Below are 20,932 nucleotides of genomic sequence, written 5' to 3' on the forward strand. Positions count from 1 at the left end.
TAGAAGGTTTCCGTCCGCGTACCGGTACCACACGGGGCCGCTGCAACTCATGACTGGCAAAGTATGGCGGTTAACCACATTCCCTCGGTACAAACTCCCCCGTGGGTTTCGCAGGTATTGCATACCGCCTAGTAGGGTAGGTTGGTAGAGGACCTCTTAAGCGATTGAAGGATTTAACAAAAAAGTGAGTTCATAATTATTATGATATACGGAACTTTTACAACTCGTGAAGCACTCTTTCTGCATACCTATACTGGGTAACTTCCCTGCCCCCCCCAATTCGTTAATGGCCCACCGTAATGCTGTCTTTCCATACATTTTGTACTTGACGGTCACACGGGTACCAAGTAATACATATACTGATAGTAAGTTTGATGAGTGGTCAAGTTCTTAAGCATGAATAGTCACTTCTGGAACGAACTCGAGTATGATACATGTATCACAAGGTGTGCTTGTTCTCATCGCACTTGCCCTGATCACACAATGTGACCACATCCTGTGTTGTCCCCGTCCCCCAGGCAACCTTAAAGTGTACTGTACCAAACCACACAACGCTAACTATCCGTACTTTTTGACCTTATGGTTTTTGGAGGCACCGTGTAATAATATAGATACTAATTATAGAGGCTAATAGTGTACGCCAGTTCAAAAAATACAAAACACTCACCGGTGCACAAACACCGTTCAATCCCACTCCCACCTCCATCTTCTTCTGTAGTACGTCTCCCCTACATCTCCGTTTCCGGCTCATCCAGCCCCTCTTCCACCCGTCCCCAAAACTCCTTCTTTGCCCATTCATGAACCGTCCCAACACTCTCAGCCTCCTCAGTCTCCTTATTCTCCCATACCACCATCTCCAGCATCTTCGCAAGCATAACCCCCCGTTCTCCCAAAACTCCAAAAATCGCTTTGCACCAAAGGGTACTCTTCTTCCCCCTCGCCCCCATCCTCATAAAACACCCCGTGGCAACCCTCAGTGGGTACATGGTGAGCACTGGACCGTATGACTTCCTCTCTGGAGCGACAAAGTACTCTACAGACATACATATTTGCGCCGCTAGGTCGTATATTTCATCCGTCGTTACAAGAGGCGATTGACAGGCAGGGGTTAATCCGATTATTGTGTAGTTTAGAACTATTAGGTTTGCCCAGTAGAAGGTGTAAGTGTTTGCAACTCCGATGTTGGGGAACCGGTAGCAGGTAGGGAAGACCGGGGGGTCAATGTTTAAGGCGGAGAACTCTAGCCAGTGGTGCGCGCTGGGGGTGGATATAAAGTTTTCATACCATGCTTCCAGCTTGGCCTTAAAATCTAGGCACCGCCTGAGCAGCGAGGGATGAGCGGAGCGCGGGAGTGCGCGTCGAGCTTCGAGAATACCCGGGAGTTCCAAATGCAGGTCTTGTAGTTGCTGCATCGGGGTCTTTTGGGTCTTGGTCCAGGGGATGGTGAGCCATTCTTTGGACGCAAGGAAGTTGCGTTTGCAGCTCACAAGTGAGTTGGTTAACTATTCTTCTGTCAGCTTGTATTCGGGGACCCTATAGAAGAGGAAAGGGGGGAATACACTAGTACCACGAAAACTGGTAAATAAACGATGGCCCAATTCGGTAGTATGAGCTTCCGGCCCTCTCACTCGAACTAATAACTCCATACCGTCTGCATGTCGCTGCCACGTGAGCGGATCTGCACACCCCATCGTCTTCATAATGTTAGACAATTCAATATTTGGATCAGTATGGATGCGATGACCAACCTCGTACATGCCCAACAACATGGTCGCCGCTAATGTCTCGTCACGGGTATGCATGGTCTTGTTCGAGAGTGCGGCATTCAGCTGCGCCAAGGCCCTTGTGTATATCTTTGTACTCTCCTTGACGATCCGCTCGTCCCTGCTCTGCCGGCCGAAAAATACGGTGCACACTGCCATTGCGGAGGTATCCAAAACCTGAACGCCACAATTTATAGCGCGGGGAATTGCGTGAACCCATACCGAAGGGACCCCAGATGACGGACCATCGGGCGGTACACATCCATCCAGAAAACACGCTAGGAGTGCGGTTCGATAATGCGGTTGCGGTGGTGGAGAAACAGAGATTGTGAAACCCACTTCTCTAACCAAGCGTCTAGGGCTTACCGGGATAACATCCTTAGCAGAAGCGCTATTAGAAGAGCCGTCATCATCCGATGAGCCAGCCCGCGGATCTGAAGACACCAAAGCTTTGGTTGCATTTGGATTGAGTCCTGGACCAGTTGCATTACGGAACACGACCGCACGGTGATATCCCGCGCACACCCTATTCGATTTTATGCAGTTTCCACATTCTGGCCTTTTCTGATCACACTTTTCGATAATTAGCCTTGTCGCCAGCCCGGCAATAGACGCAATAGCGATGTGGAGGGAAAGGGGGTGTTATAAGATCCGATCTACACCATCCCCCTCCGATTCCCAACCCTTCAGAATCCGACCTGTCATGTCAATCCGTCGGATAAAAGAGAGGATGGAGCGGTAGCGAATCAAGGTGGGGCACGTTGGCCACCTTCTGTTCCAGAAGCCCCTGGGTTCGTGCATGAGGTGCATAATCTGAGATGATATATAGCTTACCCCAATCTTCCGCTTGCGACAGGTATTACAGCCCTTCGATCGCCCAGGAACGCCAACCATAACTCACCCGCCCAAATTTCCCAAAGTCCGATTCGCGGGATGAATCCTCGAAATTGCTCTTCGAACAAGCGACGCGTAAATCGCTCCCCAACACTTAGACGATGAGCTCCTCGGTAGCGCGTCAGCGAGAACCCCAGAGTCCTATCGCCTGACCTTTCTATGTGTCTGCAGCTCCGTCTGGTCTGATTGTATATAGTGCACCCGTCGTTTTTTAAACTCTCCGGAATGGGAAATAAATGAGTGATTCACTTAAAGTATAATTGATGGCTCCACGGCACTAGATTTTGCGGGGGGGAACTACCGTAACTTGGCCCACGAACACGTAACTCACGTTCCAGAAGGCTGTGTCATAAAAATGTCGAGCACCAGTTCTTGAGTCGGGGTGGGGCAAGTGCGTCCTGCTATGGTTTGGGTTCCAAACAAGGACGTGTTCGGTGAAGATGATTGGGGTGAGGTTTCTCGACGTTGGAAATTCCCGGGGTCGGTTAGTTAGTTAGGGCAACAGTAACAGTGATGATCCCTGCAGAGCTATTCCCAAAAGAGTTGCAATCCGCGAGAGGATGGGAACGCCTAGCAGCTCAGCGAGCTCATGCGATGTTGGCAGGACGAGGTGGCAGTACCGATACTTGAGCCCAGTCTCCAGAGCCGGGGAACTCGCTGGGGACCTTTACTCGTAGCTGGAGACTTCTGATGGCGCTTCCGTCGGCACCGGTATTATGAATTAATGAAGATGAGGATGCGAGATTCGCTTTGGAGAAACAGATACCGAATGTAGCGCACGCGGCGACAGTGAGTTGACGCGTTGGACAGAATCGAATCGATTGATTGATTGATTCGATTACTCCTGGCGCCAGGCGCTACTGCTCGCTAGTCCACAACCCTAACCCACCGCAATCCATTCCAACTCACACAACTGGTTATTATCGCCCAGAAAATTGCTATGAATTCTACCAGAAAACGAATAAATAAAAATTGGAAAGAAAAACATCAAATTTAGATGGTGACGTATAATAAAAGAAAAGAAAAGACAAATCAGACCTGACACATGTCCCCATCCCAAAGGCTAAGGTGGCACTCCACGGTGGCGCTCCATGAGAGTGGGAAGCCTCTGTATCCCTTTTCCATTTCCTAATCGGTGGAACGTAATTGTTTTCGCAAAAGGTTATTTACTTTTCCTTATCCAAGCCATGTCCCCATTAATATCATACATAATGGTCCTCCTTCCTTGCTATATTTCTTGACGGAGGAAATATCATAATATTATCATAAGAGGAATGAACTACCGGTATCAGTGAGATTTTAACTGGTTGAGTGGGGGACAGGGTTAGGGTTATCGTCAATCAGCTACGGTACCACACCAAATGAACCAGCGAGCAAGTACTCTACTGTACGAGTAATTTACAAGTACCGTATCATACCGGTACGAGTACTCGAGTACTGGTACTCTACCCTCCAGAGCAGGAATAAATATTCCTCCGGGCGGTGCACTCGTGAGCGCTTCCCTGTCCCTTCAGGAACCAATCATTGGCAACGAACGAGCCATCTGCTCAAGTACCGGTGTTGCGCCCCCTCCGAAGCCGCAGTTACTCGTAGATGGATGGTGCGTCGAATGCGCACTAGACCTTGGGAATTGTCGTGACCGTAACCCTTGACTACTGGTAAACCGTATGGTATGGTAGTGATGAATTGACTCGCAGATGTGTTGTGTAACTTGAAAGATAAGAGGAAGCAAAAAGAGGTGAAGCACGACTCAATTGGACAGGGAAGAACGCTTTTACGGTACGAGTATTTCGTCACTGTCTAACGAGTGCCTTGTCTAGTCCAAGGTGGGAGAGGGAGAGAAGCTTAAGAAGGGAAAACTCTCCTGCCAAGTGCTCCCCCTTCTTGAACAGGAATTTCTGCAGGGTCAACCCCCTACCGAATACACGACCACTCCATCCTACCCATCCTCATCAGCCCTCACCAGTACCTTTGTGCGTCACACGACTTGCCAATAGAACTGATCGACCGGATAAATTTATATGACGGACGCTCTTCGCCCCCGACGTCCTCATTGTCGAGCGCCCGAACCACAACGCCCAAGCGAGGAGCTGGATGGGATGGAGAAAAGTGCGAACATCGGCTTCACGCGGCGGTCGCCTTAAAACGGAAGAATCCAAACCTCGAGCGATGTACAGTATCCCTCACCCACAGTACTTGTACCGTATCGATTTTCCCGCACGCCATTGCTCTCCTTACTCCCACCTCGCACGGTTACTCGTTTCGGGCTCCCTGAAGCGCATCGGCACCTTCGGGCATGCTGGCGTCGGACATTTATCTCGTGGTGGCATGCGAGATGGGTACGTGTTTGAGCACCGCATTCGGAATACTCCATTTTTGTGCGGTTTGGGGAACTCATGACATCTCTCCTAGCAATGTTCCACCATTTGGTGTGCCCAGGGCATCCCATTTCGTGCATTTGACTCGTGACGGAATGCGAGTGTCGACGTTTTCATGCCATTAGGAGCTGTGAGTCTCGGCTGAAAAGGCTGTTGTATTTGTCGGGGGCGCCCCACACCATGGCTGCAAAGGTCCGCACATCCCGTGTGGCCGGAGGCAAAGCCAGAAGTGTTGAACTCTTTACATTCCATGCTTTGAGGGTAGACTGATAAGCCGACCTTAACCTACTGTGCAGAAAATACTACAGTGTTTCGTTCACTATGCAAATCATCCCAACCCTCACCTTCCATAAGCCAATCACTATAATAATACCATATCCGATACCGAATTCCCGTCCGCGAAATCAACCCGAATCCAGCGCCAAACCAAACCAACCCAAAACCAAAGTTACAGCAAAAAAAACCCAGGCATGATATCCTCCCATCAATCCATCTATCCATCCAACCAACTCAAAAACTATACACAAAACCACCGAGAGCCATCACTTAAATGATCAGATAAAGACTACACAAAAAACTCGGCCCGGTATAAATCCCCAACCAAAAGATCACATTACCCAGTGTCTCCCGTCCCTTCAGCAACTTTGTGCGACTGGCATACACAAGCGGAACCTGCAACATCTGCGCAACGAGTAAATACCCGCGCAGGCGCTTGAACAGACTCCACATGACCAACTCGTGCACGATAGCACTAAGCAGGAAGGTGATCACGGTAGCGGTGCCGCGGGAAACATGCCAGGTGGAGATGCTGCTATGGTAGACGTGTCGGAGGAGGAAGTTGTGCACGGGCTTGTTCCAGTCACGGGCGAAGGCGTCCCAGGTCGTGGAATTCCACCATGGACCGTAGAAGCCGCGGTCGGCGAAGAAGGTGAGTTCGGCCAGGGCGTTCAGGATGAGTTCCCAGATAAGGTACCATGCCATCAAATACTCTATCATGAACGGGAAGATGAGGTCCAGGAGGATGTACGGGAAGGCTTGCAGGCGCGAGGAGAGTGGGAGAAGGCGTAGGGTGTGGGTCTGCAAGACGACGGGAAGGATGAGGTGTTGGGAGACTACTATCATTATGCCCAGGACGCCGAAGGTTGCTGTGGTCTTTTCCAGCACGTAGGGCCAGTTTATGGTAGTGGTGCGGGGGTACACGAGCTCGTAGACGACGCTGTTCCTATTAGTTTTTTGGATGGATGGATGCTCGAAGGGGGGACGTACGTTGGGAAGTGAATGTACTCAAAATAATTCCACCACGTCAAGTTCTGTGGATACACCACTTTCGGCCCATCGTTATCCTCCACATAACTGCTCAACTCGCCGTTACAAGCAGCGACTTCCTCCATAATTGCCCTCTCAAAGTCCTCGACTTGTGTGCTGTCCAATTCCTCTTCCGATCTCCCTCTGATATCGACCCCGGAATCCGCACTACCGGTCCTGACATGATGTCGCGCATTCGACTCACTCGTATCCAACGCCCTCAACTCTACCAATTTCCTTTCGAGCGACCGCAGCCGTCCGCAAACCCCGCTCAAATGCCCGTTATAGAACGCGTACGAGTGCTGCTTCATGAGCATCACCAGACAATGCAATACTACGAAAACCGTCTGAATCCACGGCCAGTCTTTCCAGAGGGTATATTCAATTACGGCGCCGAGGTACACCGCTTCCCAGACCATCTGTAATACCCACCCGGTGCGCTCCCAAGATATTCTGCCCTTAGCGACAGCTTTTTGCAATGGGACGCACCAGAGCGTTGACCCCCAGAACATGGTTGCGTCAACGAGGAGACAATCTATGAGGTTGTTTGGGTTGAACATCATTGAGAGGATGTCTATTCCAAAGAGGCGGCCTTGTTCTTTGTAGGATGTTGCGGCAAGTTTTAGAATTAGGATCACTACCGACATCCTATTACTAGTCAGCTTCTTTGGCGGGTATGCCCGGTGATGGAGTGAACTACCAGAACACGGTGTAAAACCCGCGAAACGGAGAAGAAGCGGCCTCTGGGCTTCTACGGTCGAATGCGGTGAATCTTTTCGTAAAAACCAGCTATCGAACACGACCAACTTAGTCCTCACTTCATGCAGTGGGAATAAATAGAAAGGAAAGACCTAAATCCCAAACATACATCACTAAACTTCTTCTTTCTCTTCTTCCCCCTAACCACACTCCTGCTCACCAGCAACCTCCCCAGCTCATCATCCATCACCAATCTATACCTTTCCTTCCCCCGAATCTTCTCTAATCGCACGGGTATGGATGCCCGACGTCCAACCTGCTCCTGGAACTCCCTCTCTCCATTTTCCCTCCCAACACCCAACCCTACCACGGGTTTCTCCGTAGGATTTGCCGACAGTCGAGCGTCGTCAAAGTCGCTGGTAGGCGATGCACTCTCGGGGCTTGGTGGGTCGGAAGAAGTAGTCGTTTGTAATTCTCCGAATAAAAATGTGTGAGTTTTGGCAGTGGAGGGAGTGTTGTGATTGCTCGTCGATGGGGCTCTTTGCGACATGGTCAACTTGTTGAACTGTGTCATACCGCCGGGGCGCCCAGTCGAGCAGAACCAGAGAAAAAACAAAGGATGAAAGAGAAAAATTTCTCAACGTGAACTTGAGAAGTGGAGAAGAACTAAGCCTTGAGGTTCTACCGGTAGTTAAAGTAGTTTATTGAGCTCGGCAGGCGGCATATGAGAGAACTGAGTAAATTGATAATCCCAAATCCACCCAACCAACGTCATTAACCGGGACGATTTTGGCTCCGACCCGCTACTAACTTCTCTTCTGATTTCGCGCAGCCGCATCCGTAAAGTTCTCGTGCGCTCCCTTGTTCCTCGAGAGTTGTGCCCATTAACAAGAGAACAGGGAGTGCCTTTTAGATAACTGTTTCCAGATACCGGTATGCCTCTAGGGACAACGCAAAACTTTTATCACAATTTTTCCCCCAAGTAATGAGAATGATATGGTTAGCAAAGCGCTCGCAAGGGCTGGGGGTACAGTATACTTGAAAGGGTATCGTACAAGAACTTTACGAATGCGGCTGCAATATTCGAGTAGACAAGGGAAGAGGATGACACTCTCTTCCGCTAGACTACCGGTAATTTACTTGCATTCCTCCCCAGCACTCTGGATGCATTAGTCTCTGGATGCATTAGTGATCAGATAACGTAAGCCAAGTTTTTCCCCCACTAAACCCCCGCAACTACTCAAGTGTGACGCACCAAAAAAACACGGCTTCGGTCCGGCGACTTGAGTACAGTACCGGTAATCTACCGTACTCTGACGGTGCCGTACAACTCTTGACTCTTACAAAGCCTCTACTCGTACAGTCCCCAACGGGCCGTGACAAATACCAGGCCATGTGACAAATAGGGATATTTGGCGGGCTGAACCCGCCAAAGCAGGGTAGCAAAAAAATACCTATTACTGATCCCCATTGGGGAACTGTGCTGTACCAGTACGGTATTCCTGCTTCCCCATGCCCCTCCAAGGTTGGGAAACTTCCACCACGGAGATACCGGGATCTAGCGCCGGGGTGAGACTGCGTCTGAGCCCTAGTCTACCATTGATTTCCCACCGGAACCTCAGGTTGGATCGGCATTCAAACAACAACTTGATCCGGTGAAAATACCGTAGCCATAACCCTCCGGAGATAAGGCCTCCGATAAGAGATTTTTCCTGATTGATAAGCATTGATGATAAAGTTTTCCCGCATCAATCAGGTCAATATACTCGTAGGGTGAGGAGGATAAAATTCTGACATTGATGCAAATAGGGCTCGCTGGTCGCAACACCCACTAGGCTCATTCTCATTCCCGTATCATACCCCTGCAGGCTTTCGCTTATGTTGGTGTTCGTAGGACCAGATATTGTCCATTGGACCCAAGGCTCTAGGATCACCATTAGTCACTCGGTTTTCGACGAGCATTTCGCACTTTCCACCCAACCGGAATCTTCTGTCACTAGGTATCCGCAATGATCGAGCTCCACTGTCACCACGGTTTCGGCAGTCTGAAAGCAAGTGACCAGAATCGTATCCGTTCGAATTTTCACAGCCCGCAATTCCGTACGCCTTGCCCAGCCAAGCATCCGCCATTCTTGCAGCGTATCCAGCGCGCGAGAGATGTAATTCTCTGAGCGTTAACCCCGGCTCCCCAATACTCCGTCCTAACCCCCCAAACGTAGCTTTCAGATAAAATTCCAACAATCCCATGAATCAGTCATTCCCCCGAGCCTATCCTCCGCCCCCCCCCACGAGTTCATGTCCAATATAGGCAATGGCTCCAACATTGGAGCCATTGTCCAACATTAAACACTCAACTCTGGACTGAACCCGTTGAAAAACACTATGCCAGGAGCCACCGCTTTATATCATGCTCCCGGTAAGCTACAGAAGATTCTCCAAAACCGCGCGCCCGCCACCAAGTAAGCCATGAATAGAAGTTACGCAATACCGTTCGGGGTGCGCTCCGATACGAGATAACCTAACCCAGCTTACGAATTTAGCTAAGTTCTGATGAGCGGGCTGTGCAGGAAGAGGTTTACCCAGTCAGCCGTGGTCAATCACGGGGGCATGAATCAATGTCTGAAAACGTGGCCTCTGTTATGAGAAAATATCGGAAAGTGAGCAACATTGGGCGAGGTTCTGGTTCTCAAGGCTAGTGAAGATCTATTCTGTACGGCATATTGCCAAGGTCAAATTGCTTGGGCTGGAACGAGTTTACTCTCTTAAATTTGCTCCCTGGACCGTAGGATCCTCGAACTAAGGCGTTTACCCCAGATAACCCCACTACCATCTCAGCTTTGGATAAGGCCCACACAGCAAACATACCAAGATATTAGCCAGAAGGTGTACCATTTCCATGCCCGAGCAATCAACCAAGTGCCCTGGCCCTGGAAGCCGGGATTCCTAGGAACACATCTGACCTGGGCCCTTGAAGATACCCAAACCCATGGGTTACAACACCATTCCGAGGGATCGGGTGCACCAGCCCGCAATCGGTAGGACTTGAAGTATCGCCGGAGCCTAGAGGAAAGGCGCGGAAAAGAGACGACGGAAACGTAAGGAGGCGTTCCTGATGCCGGTGTATTGTAGCAATTTCAAAGGAAAGAGATGGGAGAAGAGCCGAGTTATGCCAAGCCCACAGGCGGAAGCAAATTGGCAAGACCACAAATTACCATGACGACACTAAGCCGAAGTCCTACGCATACACTTAGCTACCATCCCAAATGGGTCGATGGTGGCAATGATCGATTTATCATTCCATACAGACCCAAATGCCCATCCTCAAACGACCACCCCCAGACTATACTCTCCGACCCTCATCAAACGAAATCTCTATTGTAATATGACTTCCAAATATGCATCGGTTTTGTCATTGACTATGACAAAATGTTTTTGATATGAGTTTATCACTGGCTGAGCTCATTACATGGTTGACTACAGTGGAATTTCCTCAGAAACTCTATCTTAGTACTTGTTTGGTTTCCTCGCTCATGTTTCCTTTCCCTTTACTACTATGTTGTATAGTATCATTGTCATTGATCCCCCCCGCTCTCTTGCACAAAGTGCATGTCATGGATGCTTGTAGCTCACTCTCTTATAGCATAAATAGGGGCCAATAGCCCCCCAGTAGAGCATCAATCAAGCAAGAATTACAACAATCCCATTTGCAACATTCTCTAGTGATAGTACATAATCAAAGAACCTCCAAACACCGTATATTATTAGGTCCCAGAACTACACTAAAGATCCACTTCCCCACTACAGCACAGACAAGAGCAGTGTCGGCCAGATATTTGACCGAGAGAAAGAGGGAACTGACTCGGCGCTCTGCGAAATTACAATTCCAACCGGCGTAAGTTAGTCTCCATCTCTCGAGGCAGATATCACCCGTCCGGTGCCGCTGACCACGTATGGTAATCAAATCTCCACCGCCGCAACCCACCACTGTACTAATAATGCCGATACTTAGCAAGCAGTATGCACCCCTAGACATAGTAGCTCATTTTCCGCGATAAAACCCAAGCAGTGCATATCTCCCCCACACAAACAACTCTCCCCTCACATAGCCACCTTCCACCCATCCGTCAACCTCTGTACCCTAATGACATAATATGGAACTGTACGAGTACCTCACCAAGATCACACTCTCTCACTCGTTTCCAAATTTCTTTTTCCCTTCCTCACCCTCCAACCAACCAATCAGCCAACCAGCCAGCCACCGAGGCTGAACATCAGACACCACAACGCATTAAAGTCCTCATACCCATCCAAAATCCCAGGACACGATACGGGTGGAACTTTTGTTTGCCGTCGTCCCACACTGCCCGTGTAACCGGCGATCTAAGATGCGCCGTGCAAGGTGGAGGGATCTTGAGCGGGTAGGGTACTCGAGCACAGTAAAGTACGGTACCTCATTGTTGCAAGGAAGACACCGTTTAAATGCACTTTCATCGTGGGGTTTTTTTTTGGGGGGGAGGGGGGGGCGGGGACGGAATTGTAGGGCTGATGCTTTACAGCCTCTAGGTGGCTTGAGGTGATTCGCTGGGGTATTAAGATGGGCTGGTTTCGGCGGATGAATTGCGGTGGAATTGTTATCAAGTGAGGGAGTGGCTATCATAGCGATCATATACTGTTATGAAACATTGGTTGGTATGTTTGGCAGGGTTCGCGGAGCGCCCACATACACCGCACCATACCGTATCATACGCCTCTTGAAACAAAATGTTTGTACCCTTTCCATTTCCTCCACAAAACCCCCGTCACGCTACTTATCCCGATCACATCAGGCCGGCCCAGACAGCTATAATACCCGTATTACCGTACCGGTACTACATCCTCGGGCGCTCGTGCGATACCGGTATGAGGCTGCTCAAGTATCACACTCGAGTAGCGGTGGAGTGGATGAGGATTTTGGGTCAAGGAATTCAATACCCTCAGAGGCAAAAATAATAAACTTAATTTGCTCGGGGTGATGCTGCAGTGCGGTACTAGTACTTGTAGTAAGGGCAAAAAGTTTTGGCAATTTGAAGCCCCTGTCCGTCTCATCACCACTCGTACGGGTATCATACTCGAGTATCATATTATGATACCTGTGTTACCTGTGCGCCCTCCCACACCAGTTCAACCAGAACACCAGTACGCCACCAATAAATAACCCGAGGTCCTAAGCAGCTCAGGCCAGCTCCAAAGACACAGACTCCCCAAGCCTCACACAATCTCCTTCCGTAAATAAGAATTTATTGTGAGGTCACGCAACAGTCCTATCTATCGACTAGTTACTGCCGTAGGATACCGGTACCTCACGCAATCCAGAACGAATGTGGCGGGAGACAGAACACTTGCCAAGAGCCATACCATCCTCGAACGGCAAGCTCAGTACGAGTACTAGTACGAGTACAGTACTCGAGTCTAGACGTGGATACTGTACTGGTACTCAGGATAATGGAGGCCTGACCGCGCTCTCAGAAGAGATAAGTGAATGGAAATTGCTCAGACAAGAAAGAAGTTGCTTCGATACCCCCCAATCCCAAAGTACAGTCGTTTCTGAAAAGTATACATACCCCTGCTTGGCAACACTACAACCAATGATCACCTCAACATCACCCCCTACTATGGCACTACCACACTCCCAAACCCTCAGAGAAGACCAGAAAAGGGAAATCTATGCCCTCTATAAACATACTGATATGGGGTATGGTAAAATTTCAAAGCTTATAAACCTCTCCAAGTTAACTGTTTCAATGGTAGTTAAAAATACGAAATTCAGAGATGGAAACACCCATGATGCCCCCATATCTGGCAGACCAACCAAGATTACTGATGCTAAAAGGCAAGTAATTCTTGATATTATTGATGCTGAGCCTTATTTAGCCCTAAGAGACATTACTCAAAAAGCCAATATTGGACTTGGTAAAGATACTATTAGCAAGATATCCAAAGAAGCTGGATTTAAGCTCAGGATACCTAGGAAAAAGCCATTTTGGAGAAAAAGACAAAAGAAGAAGGGAAAGAAGTTTGCTAGAGTGAGGAGGAACTGGACAAGAGCTTGGAAATGGATGGTTTTTGTGGATGAAGCCACAATTAAATATGATTCAAATCTAGTGGGAAGAAATGTCAGACTTAGACCAGGTGAAGAGTTGGAAGAAAAGAACTTAAAGCTTAGCTTTAAGTCAGGACATACCAATATAGGTGTATATACTGCAATGATTCATGGAGGGAGAACTGAGCTCATTCTTGTAAGGAAGAGGACAGAGGAGGAAAGAACCAGCAAAAGAGAAAGACTTTGTCTCAATTTCCACTAATATGCAACTGAGATTCACCAACCCTACCTCATCCCCTTCATAGAAGCCATAGACAGAGCTTCTCAAACTATCTATATGGCTGCTGATAATGCATCATGGCATAATAGAGCAAAAAACAAAAGATTGTAAGAGGACTGTAGATATCAAAGATGGGCTTGACCTCCCAACTTACCAGATCTCAATCTTATTGAGAATGCCTGGGCAATTCTCAAAAGAGCACTCAGCAAGCAATTCTCCAAGATTGAGAGAAGGCTTCATAGTACAGCAGAATTATTTGAAGCAGCAAAGGAAGAGTAGGACCTCATTCGCCAGGGGACATTTGATGGATGGATTCAGAGGATACCTGAGAGACTTCAGGCTGTATTAGATGCAGATACAAGCTATACAAAATGTTAGCATTGAGAAACTGTTTTTTTCAATTTCTACTATTGTTACAAATGTGTCTTGGTAAGGAAAAGGTTTTCATGTGACTCATGATTATGAGTCATAGGTATGTTATTGTTTTACACGTATGACTCATTCGAGTCATATGACTTGTTATATTTTGATTTGTTCTACTTCACACATGACTTGAGTATGAGTCATAGGATATGCGTTTGGTGAGTGTGCCTTGCAAGTATGCCTTGCAGGTATGCATTGCACATATGATTTATGTTTAACACATGACTTTGTTATGAGGTAATGGGTTTCATGCATGTGACCACTTTGGGTCACATGACTTAAGGCAGGAAGTACACTATATAAGAAGGCTAGTAGGCTGAAGAGGATAGGTTCTTCATACTTTGTTCTAAGTACTTTTCCTACTTCTTGTACTCTGTATTGGAAGTGAGCACACCAATACTTTATCTTATTTCGCTTACAATAAATACTTCATCTATTGTTACTTGTTTGTATTTTTCATTTTGGGCCGTTGGTTAGAAGTTAGTTGTTCTCTCTTAGAAGACACTTTAGTGTGAGATATTCATGGGCTGGTCCCGGTAATCACTGAGTGTAGTTTGGGCGAGGATGGCGTCTTTGACAACTTCCTCTTCCACAGATTCTCCCCCTCCTTCAAGGATGTCATTTCCTGTTCGGTTTGACTCAAACCCCACCTCCTCACTTGAGGCAGCCTGTACAGTCCTGTCTCTTACGCCTGCTACTGAGGCTGGCCATGGCCTTGTCCCCGCAACTACATGGTCCTATGTTACACCCAAAGCGAACTTTAGTTTCCTACAGTTTCACTACTGCCACAGGTATCAGAATACGATAAACCTCCAGTTTGATGATTTAGTTCAGCAAATGGTTGCTGACATGACCATTGCCATGATGAAAGAAGTGGAGGTTTTGGTGAGGGGTTTCCTAATTGGGAGAGGCTGCTCAGCTATGTGTGGCTTGAACAAAGAGACTACTACAGGACTCTTCATTCGGTTCAACTCCGATTACAGCGCAGAATATTCTCCAGCCCCAGCATCCTCTCCCCTTAAAGACTCTCAGGCCATCGCCCTGGAGTCCTCTGTACTGCCAGCTGAGAGCAGCTTGGCCACCGCTACGGTTAAGGCAAGTTCATGGTCTGCTACCTATAACGTATTCGCAAGGTGCTAGTCACTTTATCAGAAAAGATACGATAGTTGGCAGGAGGCCTGCTCTACCAGAAAGGAGGCGAGAGCTGAGAACTAAAAAAGGCTTCGAGGGTGTACTGAGGAATCAAGAAGTAATTATTCAACCAAGTATATTGAAATACTGTCTGTCGAAGTCTGCCTTTTCCATCATGGAATCAGGTGGTCTTTAACTACACAAATCTGTCCATGTCTAGTATGAATGAAACTAATCAAAGGTATTAATTGATACACTTTGGTAAAACTAATTAAGTATCAAAGCGATACTTAAAACAAAATATAAAATAAAACCAAGTATCAAACGATACTTAAAACAAACCAAGTATCAAAGTGATACTTAAAACAAAACATAAAACAAAACCAATAACCGAGTACCCGTACCGGTTACACTACCCCTTCCCTCGTTAGGGCCATCCAGAGCAACATGCCCAGTTTCCTACTCCAGGCCCTAGTATGCAGGACTGGCTCGTCCACCTTTTCCTTTTTGGCTGGGATGTTGTCTGGTGAAAGGGCTCTCTATGAAACCCTGAAGTTCAGATTAGATGACCCTGAAGATAAGGACTACAACCTCCCTACCGCTGAGACATGACGCCGTACACAGTCAGTGTCCTCCGCCAAACGATCCGCTGCTCCAGTTCTGGGGCCACAGTTTTTAAGGGCTATCAATATCGATGAAGGCCAGAAAAAACAGATCGTTCCCGTCCTCTCAGGCCTGCCGCTTGATGTATATCATGAGCGCCTGGCCATTCCTCTACCTGAGAGTCTCCCATTGACCATTGTGGCTACACCTCCCTCTCCATCTCTACTGGTAACTGAAGACGTCCCGCTGACCTCTGAGGTATTGGCTCGGGACACTCCTATGGATTTGGAAGAAGGGCGCAACTCTGAAGTGACTGGACTAGGTGATAGCATCTATGCCCCCTCTCCGGCAATGGCATCATCACTATCGGCCTTTGGTAAAGATTGGGTTCTACTTGAAGGACAGCTGTTAGGTTCCCGAGAAGCCTCACATGATGCTCAGACACCATTAGAAGTTTGACTTCCAGATACCCAACCCGTGGGAGCCAATACTGCTGTGACTCAGGTGGACTCAATTATGGCAGGAGTATGCGAAATGCTGGATGCAGGTAGGACTTCCTCTCTGGGACCCCGTTCGGATAGTATAATTGGGTCTATGTTGGAAGGGCTGGAGGACATCCACTGTGGCAACACTCAGTCCCTCCTCTGCTTGGAGTCCAGGTCGATTGAGGATGACACGGTACATGATGTTTGGGCTTGGATGAATAATGATGCTGCATTTGGTAATGAAGGACTAGAGGGCAGAGTGAACTACTGGAGTGGGGTACACCTGTTGGAATGGACGGTAAAGAGGCTGACAGATATTGTTGGCAAGCAAGAGGAAGAGATAGAGACCCTGTAAGGTAAGTTGTCCCCCCGCTGATGATCCCCCTCAGTGGTGTCTGGCAATACCCTATTTAATTTGTTGGAAACAACACCACCCCCTACCTCCTTTAAGGGAAAGGAAACTGCTATGGCAGCTCTTACTGCTAAAGCCTTCTTCACGGAGGTAGTGAAACGGATGGCATATGTGTCTAAGCCTCCCACCGCTCAGAAAGAACAGGCACCTTTCGCCCGCCGCATATCAGCAGCCTCCTTCCACCAGTCTAAAAGTGGGAGCTTCTCCGCGAAGGGGGTGTAACTCTACATGTGGCTCATGGGGGAGAAGGCAAATTGTTACATGGGGAAAAAGAGGATGGGGGGGATGAAGAAGAAAAGAGAGAAAAAAGAAAACGGGGTAGACGCCTGAGCGGTACTGCCAGAAGGAGAAGAAAATCTGCCAGAGGATCTGGTAGCGAGAAGGAGACGACGGCCCTGGCCAAGACTCAAGGGAAGAATGCTAATAAGTAGGAACTGACTCCTATGGTGGCTGCCCCTGCTGCTCCGCCAACTCAGTCAGGGCCTGCAGCCATGACTAGTATCAAGGTAACCGCAGCACTGATGTGACAGGAGTACTGACGAGTTCCGCAGGGGCCTCCCGACCCACTCAACTCGGTACCAATACCACTCCAGTTATCGCCAATCCCAGATACCTGCAGGAGGCATATTACTATGCAGTTCACTACATCCAAGGAGGTTACCTTACTGGAAGGAATTGGCATTGAGGTTATTAGAAACCAGATCAACACGACTCTCTCCAACTAAGGAAAGATTTGGGGCAGTGCCTCCTATGTTCGTGTCAGGTAAGTCCGGCTTAAGATTGGTTGTATCTCTTTAACCCTAGCAGGATATTCTATTACTGAACTAGGCAATCGACTCGACAAGGCTAGGCTTGACCTACTTCGAGAATTGTCACTCCCGGAATTTGAGTTTCAGAGGAACTTGGAGAAGATAAAGATTTTCGTTTCTGGTGTCCCGCTTGCTGACACAGGTTGGGGATCAAGTTGGAGGGTTGAGGGATGGAGAGGGAGTGCAGCCTTTGATGGCCTCTGCATTGACTTGGAGCAATCCAACATAGGTGTAGTTACTGTTTCCTAGTCAGATATTATGGGATTCATGCACGCTATGAGGCAGGCCAATGCAACTACATGTGGCATCCGCTTTGTGGTCAAAAGAAACGAGGCTATCAGGGGAACATTGGCCAAGGGAAAGATTTGGTTGAGAGGGGGAGCCCGTAATGTCTGGGTATTTGAGGAACATAGACCTCTAAGAGTTTGTGGTAAGTGTTTGGAGACTGGTCACTTTGAGGTTACATGTAGTCGACCACCCTGCTGTCGCTTTTGTTTTGGAGTACACTTTTCCTGAGAACATATGTGCAACAAGCTTGGATGCCCTGGAGGCGTAGGACAGGCCTGTAGACACACTAGGAGACACTGCTGGCTCTGTGACCGGATGGACCACTTCATGGGATACGAGCAGTGCCCAGGAGTCAGGTCGTCACCTCCAGATACATCATCATTACTTCCAAAGAAGGGGATGGCCCCACCGATGGAACCTACCAAGGAACCGGAACAACAGAGAAGTCAGACAAGGAAGGCCTGAAGGTGATGCTGCAGTCATGGAAGATTCTCAACACCGTGGCTGGTTGAGATCAGCAGCGATGAGGAAGATAAAGGCCCTCGTCGCAAGTCGGACAAGGCCAATGGTAAGGAACTGGAACATTCCCTCCCCTTCTCCTCCCCAGCTCATGGGATTTGGAAAATTGCTGCCACTACTAAGTCCAGCCAGGTAGATACTTTTTGGACCACCTAGGACCCGGATAGTTGCATCCCCTATGCCTTTGACCCTTGCGGCCCAAGTGGATCAGTTGAGGCCCCCTTTTAATGCTTATTACAATAATGGCATTAAATGTAGGGAGGAGTAGTTGGAATCAGGTACTAGCGTTTGATTGGTTTTTCTTTGTTGATTTGTTTTTTATTATTGAACCACCAGTTGACCTGGAGGGGCTGCATGTACCTATAGATATGGACAGGTGGGATTTGTTTTCCTTTGTTAGGAAGTTGGGTGTTGAGGTGATTGTTCGGTCCCACATTTGTGGGATGTTTAAAATGGTGAAGCACGGGGAGAGTAGTGCTAGTGTTGGCTATTGGGAGAAAAGGGTGAAGAAAGTGCTCACTGGAGTTTACTTTCGACCTGGCTATACTAAAGACCAATTTGAGGGCTGGTTGGATGAACCCGCGGAGCCAGACATCATGTTTGGTGACTTCAACGTCAGATACCAAGATTGGGACCCCAATACGGACCGTAACAACATGGGTGAATGATGGCTAAAAAAGTAGTTCATGGCCTGGCTCACGACATGAACATGGTCTCCCCAATGGTACCAACCTACTTGGACGTTTCCAGAATCGACCTTTGCCTACACTAGGTACCGTATATCAGGGATCAATACTTGGACGCCACTAGCTGTGAGTATAGTGCTCAAGCTCTTATATTAGTAGTAGACCTCCCTGATAATATCATGCATCAAAGGCCAGCCTGGAAGAAGGTAGTATGGGAGAAGGTTGGGAAACAGTTGGATGCCCTACAAGAGGTGCAAGGAGGGAAGTTATGGGAAGGAGTGAGATGAGTGGTAGATGCACTACCACGGACCTATGTTAGCAGAGGTCAGTGTGAGTAGTAGATACTAGAGTTGGACAGGATGAGGTTGGATGTGGCCCGGCTACATTGATACTCCAAACGCAGGGCGGAGCTGACGGAGGACTACAAATTGGCCCAATGTGTTTACCGGACATGTCTGCTAAGAGCTAGATTTGAGCATATCAGGGAAAAAATAGCGGAGAGCCAAGACCCAGATGTTTTTAGGTTGGCATGGAAGCTGGAAGCTAAGCGAATCCTTCCCTCCATGGCCTGTCCAGATGGGTCCTATGCTACTACACATTCAGACATTAGCGACCTGATTGCACAACAGTTGTCTCTGGTTAACCCTACCCCTTGGGAGGATTCCAAGATCGACATGGGTAGTGCTCAAGAGATGGAAATTGCTCTTACCAGGTCCCCTACGAATACAGGCCCAGGCGAGGATGATATTGGTTATCCCTTCTTATGGTTTTAAAAGCGAAGAGATACGGCAACATTGAGATGCCTGGTCGACTAAGGGTTACAGCATGATATCCCAGATTGGCACAAGACTGAGATGGTACTCATATCTAAGCTAGACAAACCTAAGTATGATATCGTGAAATCGTGGAGAATGATACATCTCCTGCTGACACCAACAAAGGTCACAGAACGCGTGGTCCTGTTGAGACTGGCTGCCTGCCTCTAACTGGGTGAAACTCAATTCGGGTCTTGCTGGAAGCGTGGGGTTCATGTTGCCATGGTGGTAGTCTTTAAATTCTTGTGGTATAATGAGGGTTACAAACGACTAATCTTATCAATGGAAGTCGAAGGGGAGTTTGATAACATTGATGTCGATTTCCTGTCAGACTTTCTGGTGGCTATGGGGTGTCCCGTATACCTTTGCCAATGGATCCGACAGTGGGCTTCCTGTCGGTTCGTCCGATTTCGATTCAACGGATGCATCTCCCAACCCTACCATATCAGTAAAGGAGTACCTCAGGGCTCGCCCCTTTCACCGTTCCTTTTCTGTAGGTACGTGGCAGATATATTCAGGTCACACATGTGATACTGCCGTAGTGTGCATCAACTGGTGGTCTCATACATTGATGATGGGGTTATTATGGTGGCAGCAGAGTTGAGTAAGGCCACCCGATACCATGCGGGAGAGATATTTGCAGACTGTAACCGCATAGCCAGAGCCAGGAGAATGGGGTTCAGTGCCCTCAAGACTAAGTGGATTGGGTTTAGAGATAGGACATGGAAAGGAATGGAACTATTAGGAGAAATGGTGTTGCCTTCAGGGGATATACGAGTTCTTGGGTATAGGTTTAATGTATATCTTAACCTTTCTTCTCATGTAAGGTATTGGTTGGAAAGGGGGTTGGGCATTAGGAGAAGGATTTTGGCATTGAGGAGGAGATTTGGAAGTGTTGGTGGGATAGGAGTGTGGGAAACTTATCACTTGGTACAGGCAGCCTACCTTCTGACCATCTACTATGGACTTGAGTTTGTAACTGACCCCGCGTCGTATGTGAAGCAAATTCAGGTCCACATCAACGACTGCCTCTAGTCAGTATTTCAAATGCCAATGAGGTTGGCAAACAATATACTGCTAGCCAAATTCGAAACCCCACCTGTTGCTATTCAGGGAAGGTACCTACAGCAGAGGTGTTACAGCCCAGTCGTCAATTACCGATATTGTGACCAGCATCCCTGGTTCGGGGAGATGCGGTTACAATGGAAGGAGGAAGGCATGATTGCACATCTGCAGACTTCGGATAAGGAGCTCACCTGCCGCCCAACGGTTTCAGTTGGGAAAGGCAAGGCGGCAATGGCTGCACTCCACAGAGTATTATACACAGATCTCTGTACATCTTCGGATGTAGGTATATACACGG

General features: G+C 48.3%; 4 protein-coding genes; 1 reads left to right on the forward strand and 3 right to left on the reverse strand.

Annotated features, from left to right (window-relative positions):
- Positions 1-728: 728 nt before the first annotated feature.
- GSTUM_00001325001 (uncharacterized protein) lies at positions 729-3,438 on the reverse strand (the record flags this gene model as incomplete). XM_002838757.2 has 3 exons in its annotated part: positions 1,749-3,438; positions 1,560-1,694; positions 729-1,502 (listed from the first exon to the last, which is right to left on the reverse strand). Exons 1-3 carry the CDS (start codon positions 1,920-1,922, stop codon positions 729-731), a joined length of 1,083 nt encoding a protein of 360 aa, XP_002838803.1. The 5' UTR covers positions 1,923-3,438.
- Positions 3,439-5,124: 1,686 nt separating this feature from the next.
- GSTUM_00001326001 (uncharacterized protein) lies at positions 5,125-5,305 on the forward strand (the record flags this gene model as incomplete). XM_002838758.2 has 1 exon in its annotated part: positions 5,125-5,305. Exon 1 carries the CDS (start codon positions 5,216-5,218, stop codon positions 5,303-5,305), a length of 90 nt encoding a protein of 29 aa, XP_002838804.1. The 5' UTR covers positions 5,125-5,215.
- A 21-nt stretch (positions 5,306-5,326) lies between these two features.
- GSTUM_00001327001 (uncharacterized protein) lies at positions 5,327-8,005 on the reverse strand. XM_002838759.2 has 5 exons: positions 7,209-8,005; positions 7,041-7,129; positions 6,546-6,988; positions 6,302-6,449; positions 5,327-6,251 (listed from the first exon to the last, which is right to left on the reverse strand). The coding sequence occupies exons 1-5, from the start codon at positions 7,611-7,613 to the stop codon at positions 5,582-5,584; spliced, it is 1,755 nt and encodes a 584-aa protein (XP_002838805.1). The 5' UTR covers positions 7,614-8,005; the 3' UTR covers positions 5,327-5,581.
- A 434-nt stretch (positions 8,006-8,439) lies between these two features.
- GSTUM_00001328001 (uncharacterized protein) lies at positions 8,440-9,390 on the reverse strand. XM_052355771.1 has 1 exon: positions 8,440-9,390. The coding sequence occupies exon 1, from the start codon at positions 9,167-9,169 to the stop codon at positions 8,894-8,896; it is 276 nt and encodes a 91-aa protein (XP_052211738.1). The 5' UTR covers positions 9,170-9,390; the 3' UTR covers positions 8,440-8,893.
- Between the last annotated feature and the right edge of the window lie 11,542 nt (positions 9,391-20,932).

This window comes from Tuber melanosporum (assembly GCF_000151645.1).
Source record: "Tuber melanosporum whole genome shotgun sequence assembly, scaffold_277, strain Mel28".
Taxonomy (NCBI): Eukaryota; Fungi; Ascomycota; class Pezizomycetes; order Pezizales; family Tuberaceae; genus Tuber; species Tuber melanosporum.

Excerpts from the sequence above, each read along its gene's own strand:
- GSTUM_00001328001 (XM_052355771.1), bottom strand. The coding sequence starts at position 9,169 with ATGGCGGATGCTTGGCTGGGCAAGGCGTACGGAATTGCGGGCTGTGAA.
- GSTUM_00001327001 (XM_002838759.2), bottom strand. The coding sequence starts at position 7,613 with ATGACACAGTTCAACAAGTTGACCATGTCGCAAAGAGCCCCATCGACG. Across the intron at positions 6,450-6,545 it reads GTTGAGGGCGTTGGATACGA|TCGAGGACTTTGAGAGGGCA; the intron begins GTGAGTCGAATG and ends ACAGCACACAAG. Across the intron at positions 6,252-6,301 it reads GAGTACATTCACTTCCCAAC|CGTCGTCTACGAGCTCGTGT; the intron begins GTACGTCCCCCC and ends TAATAGGAACAG.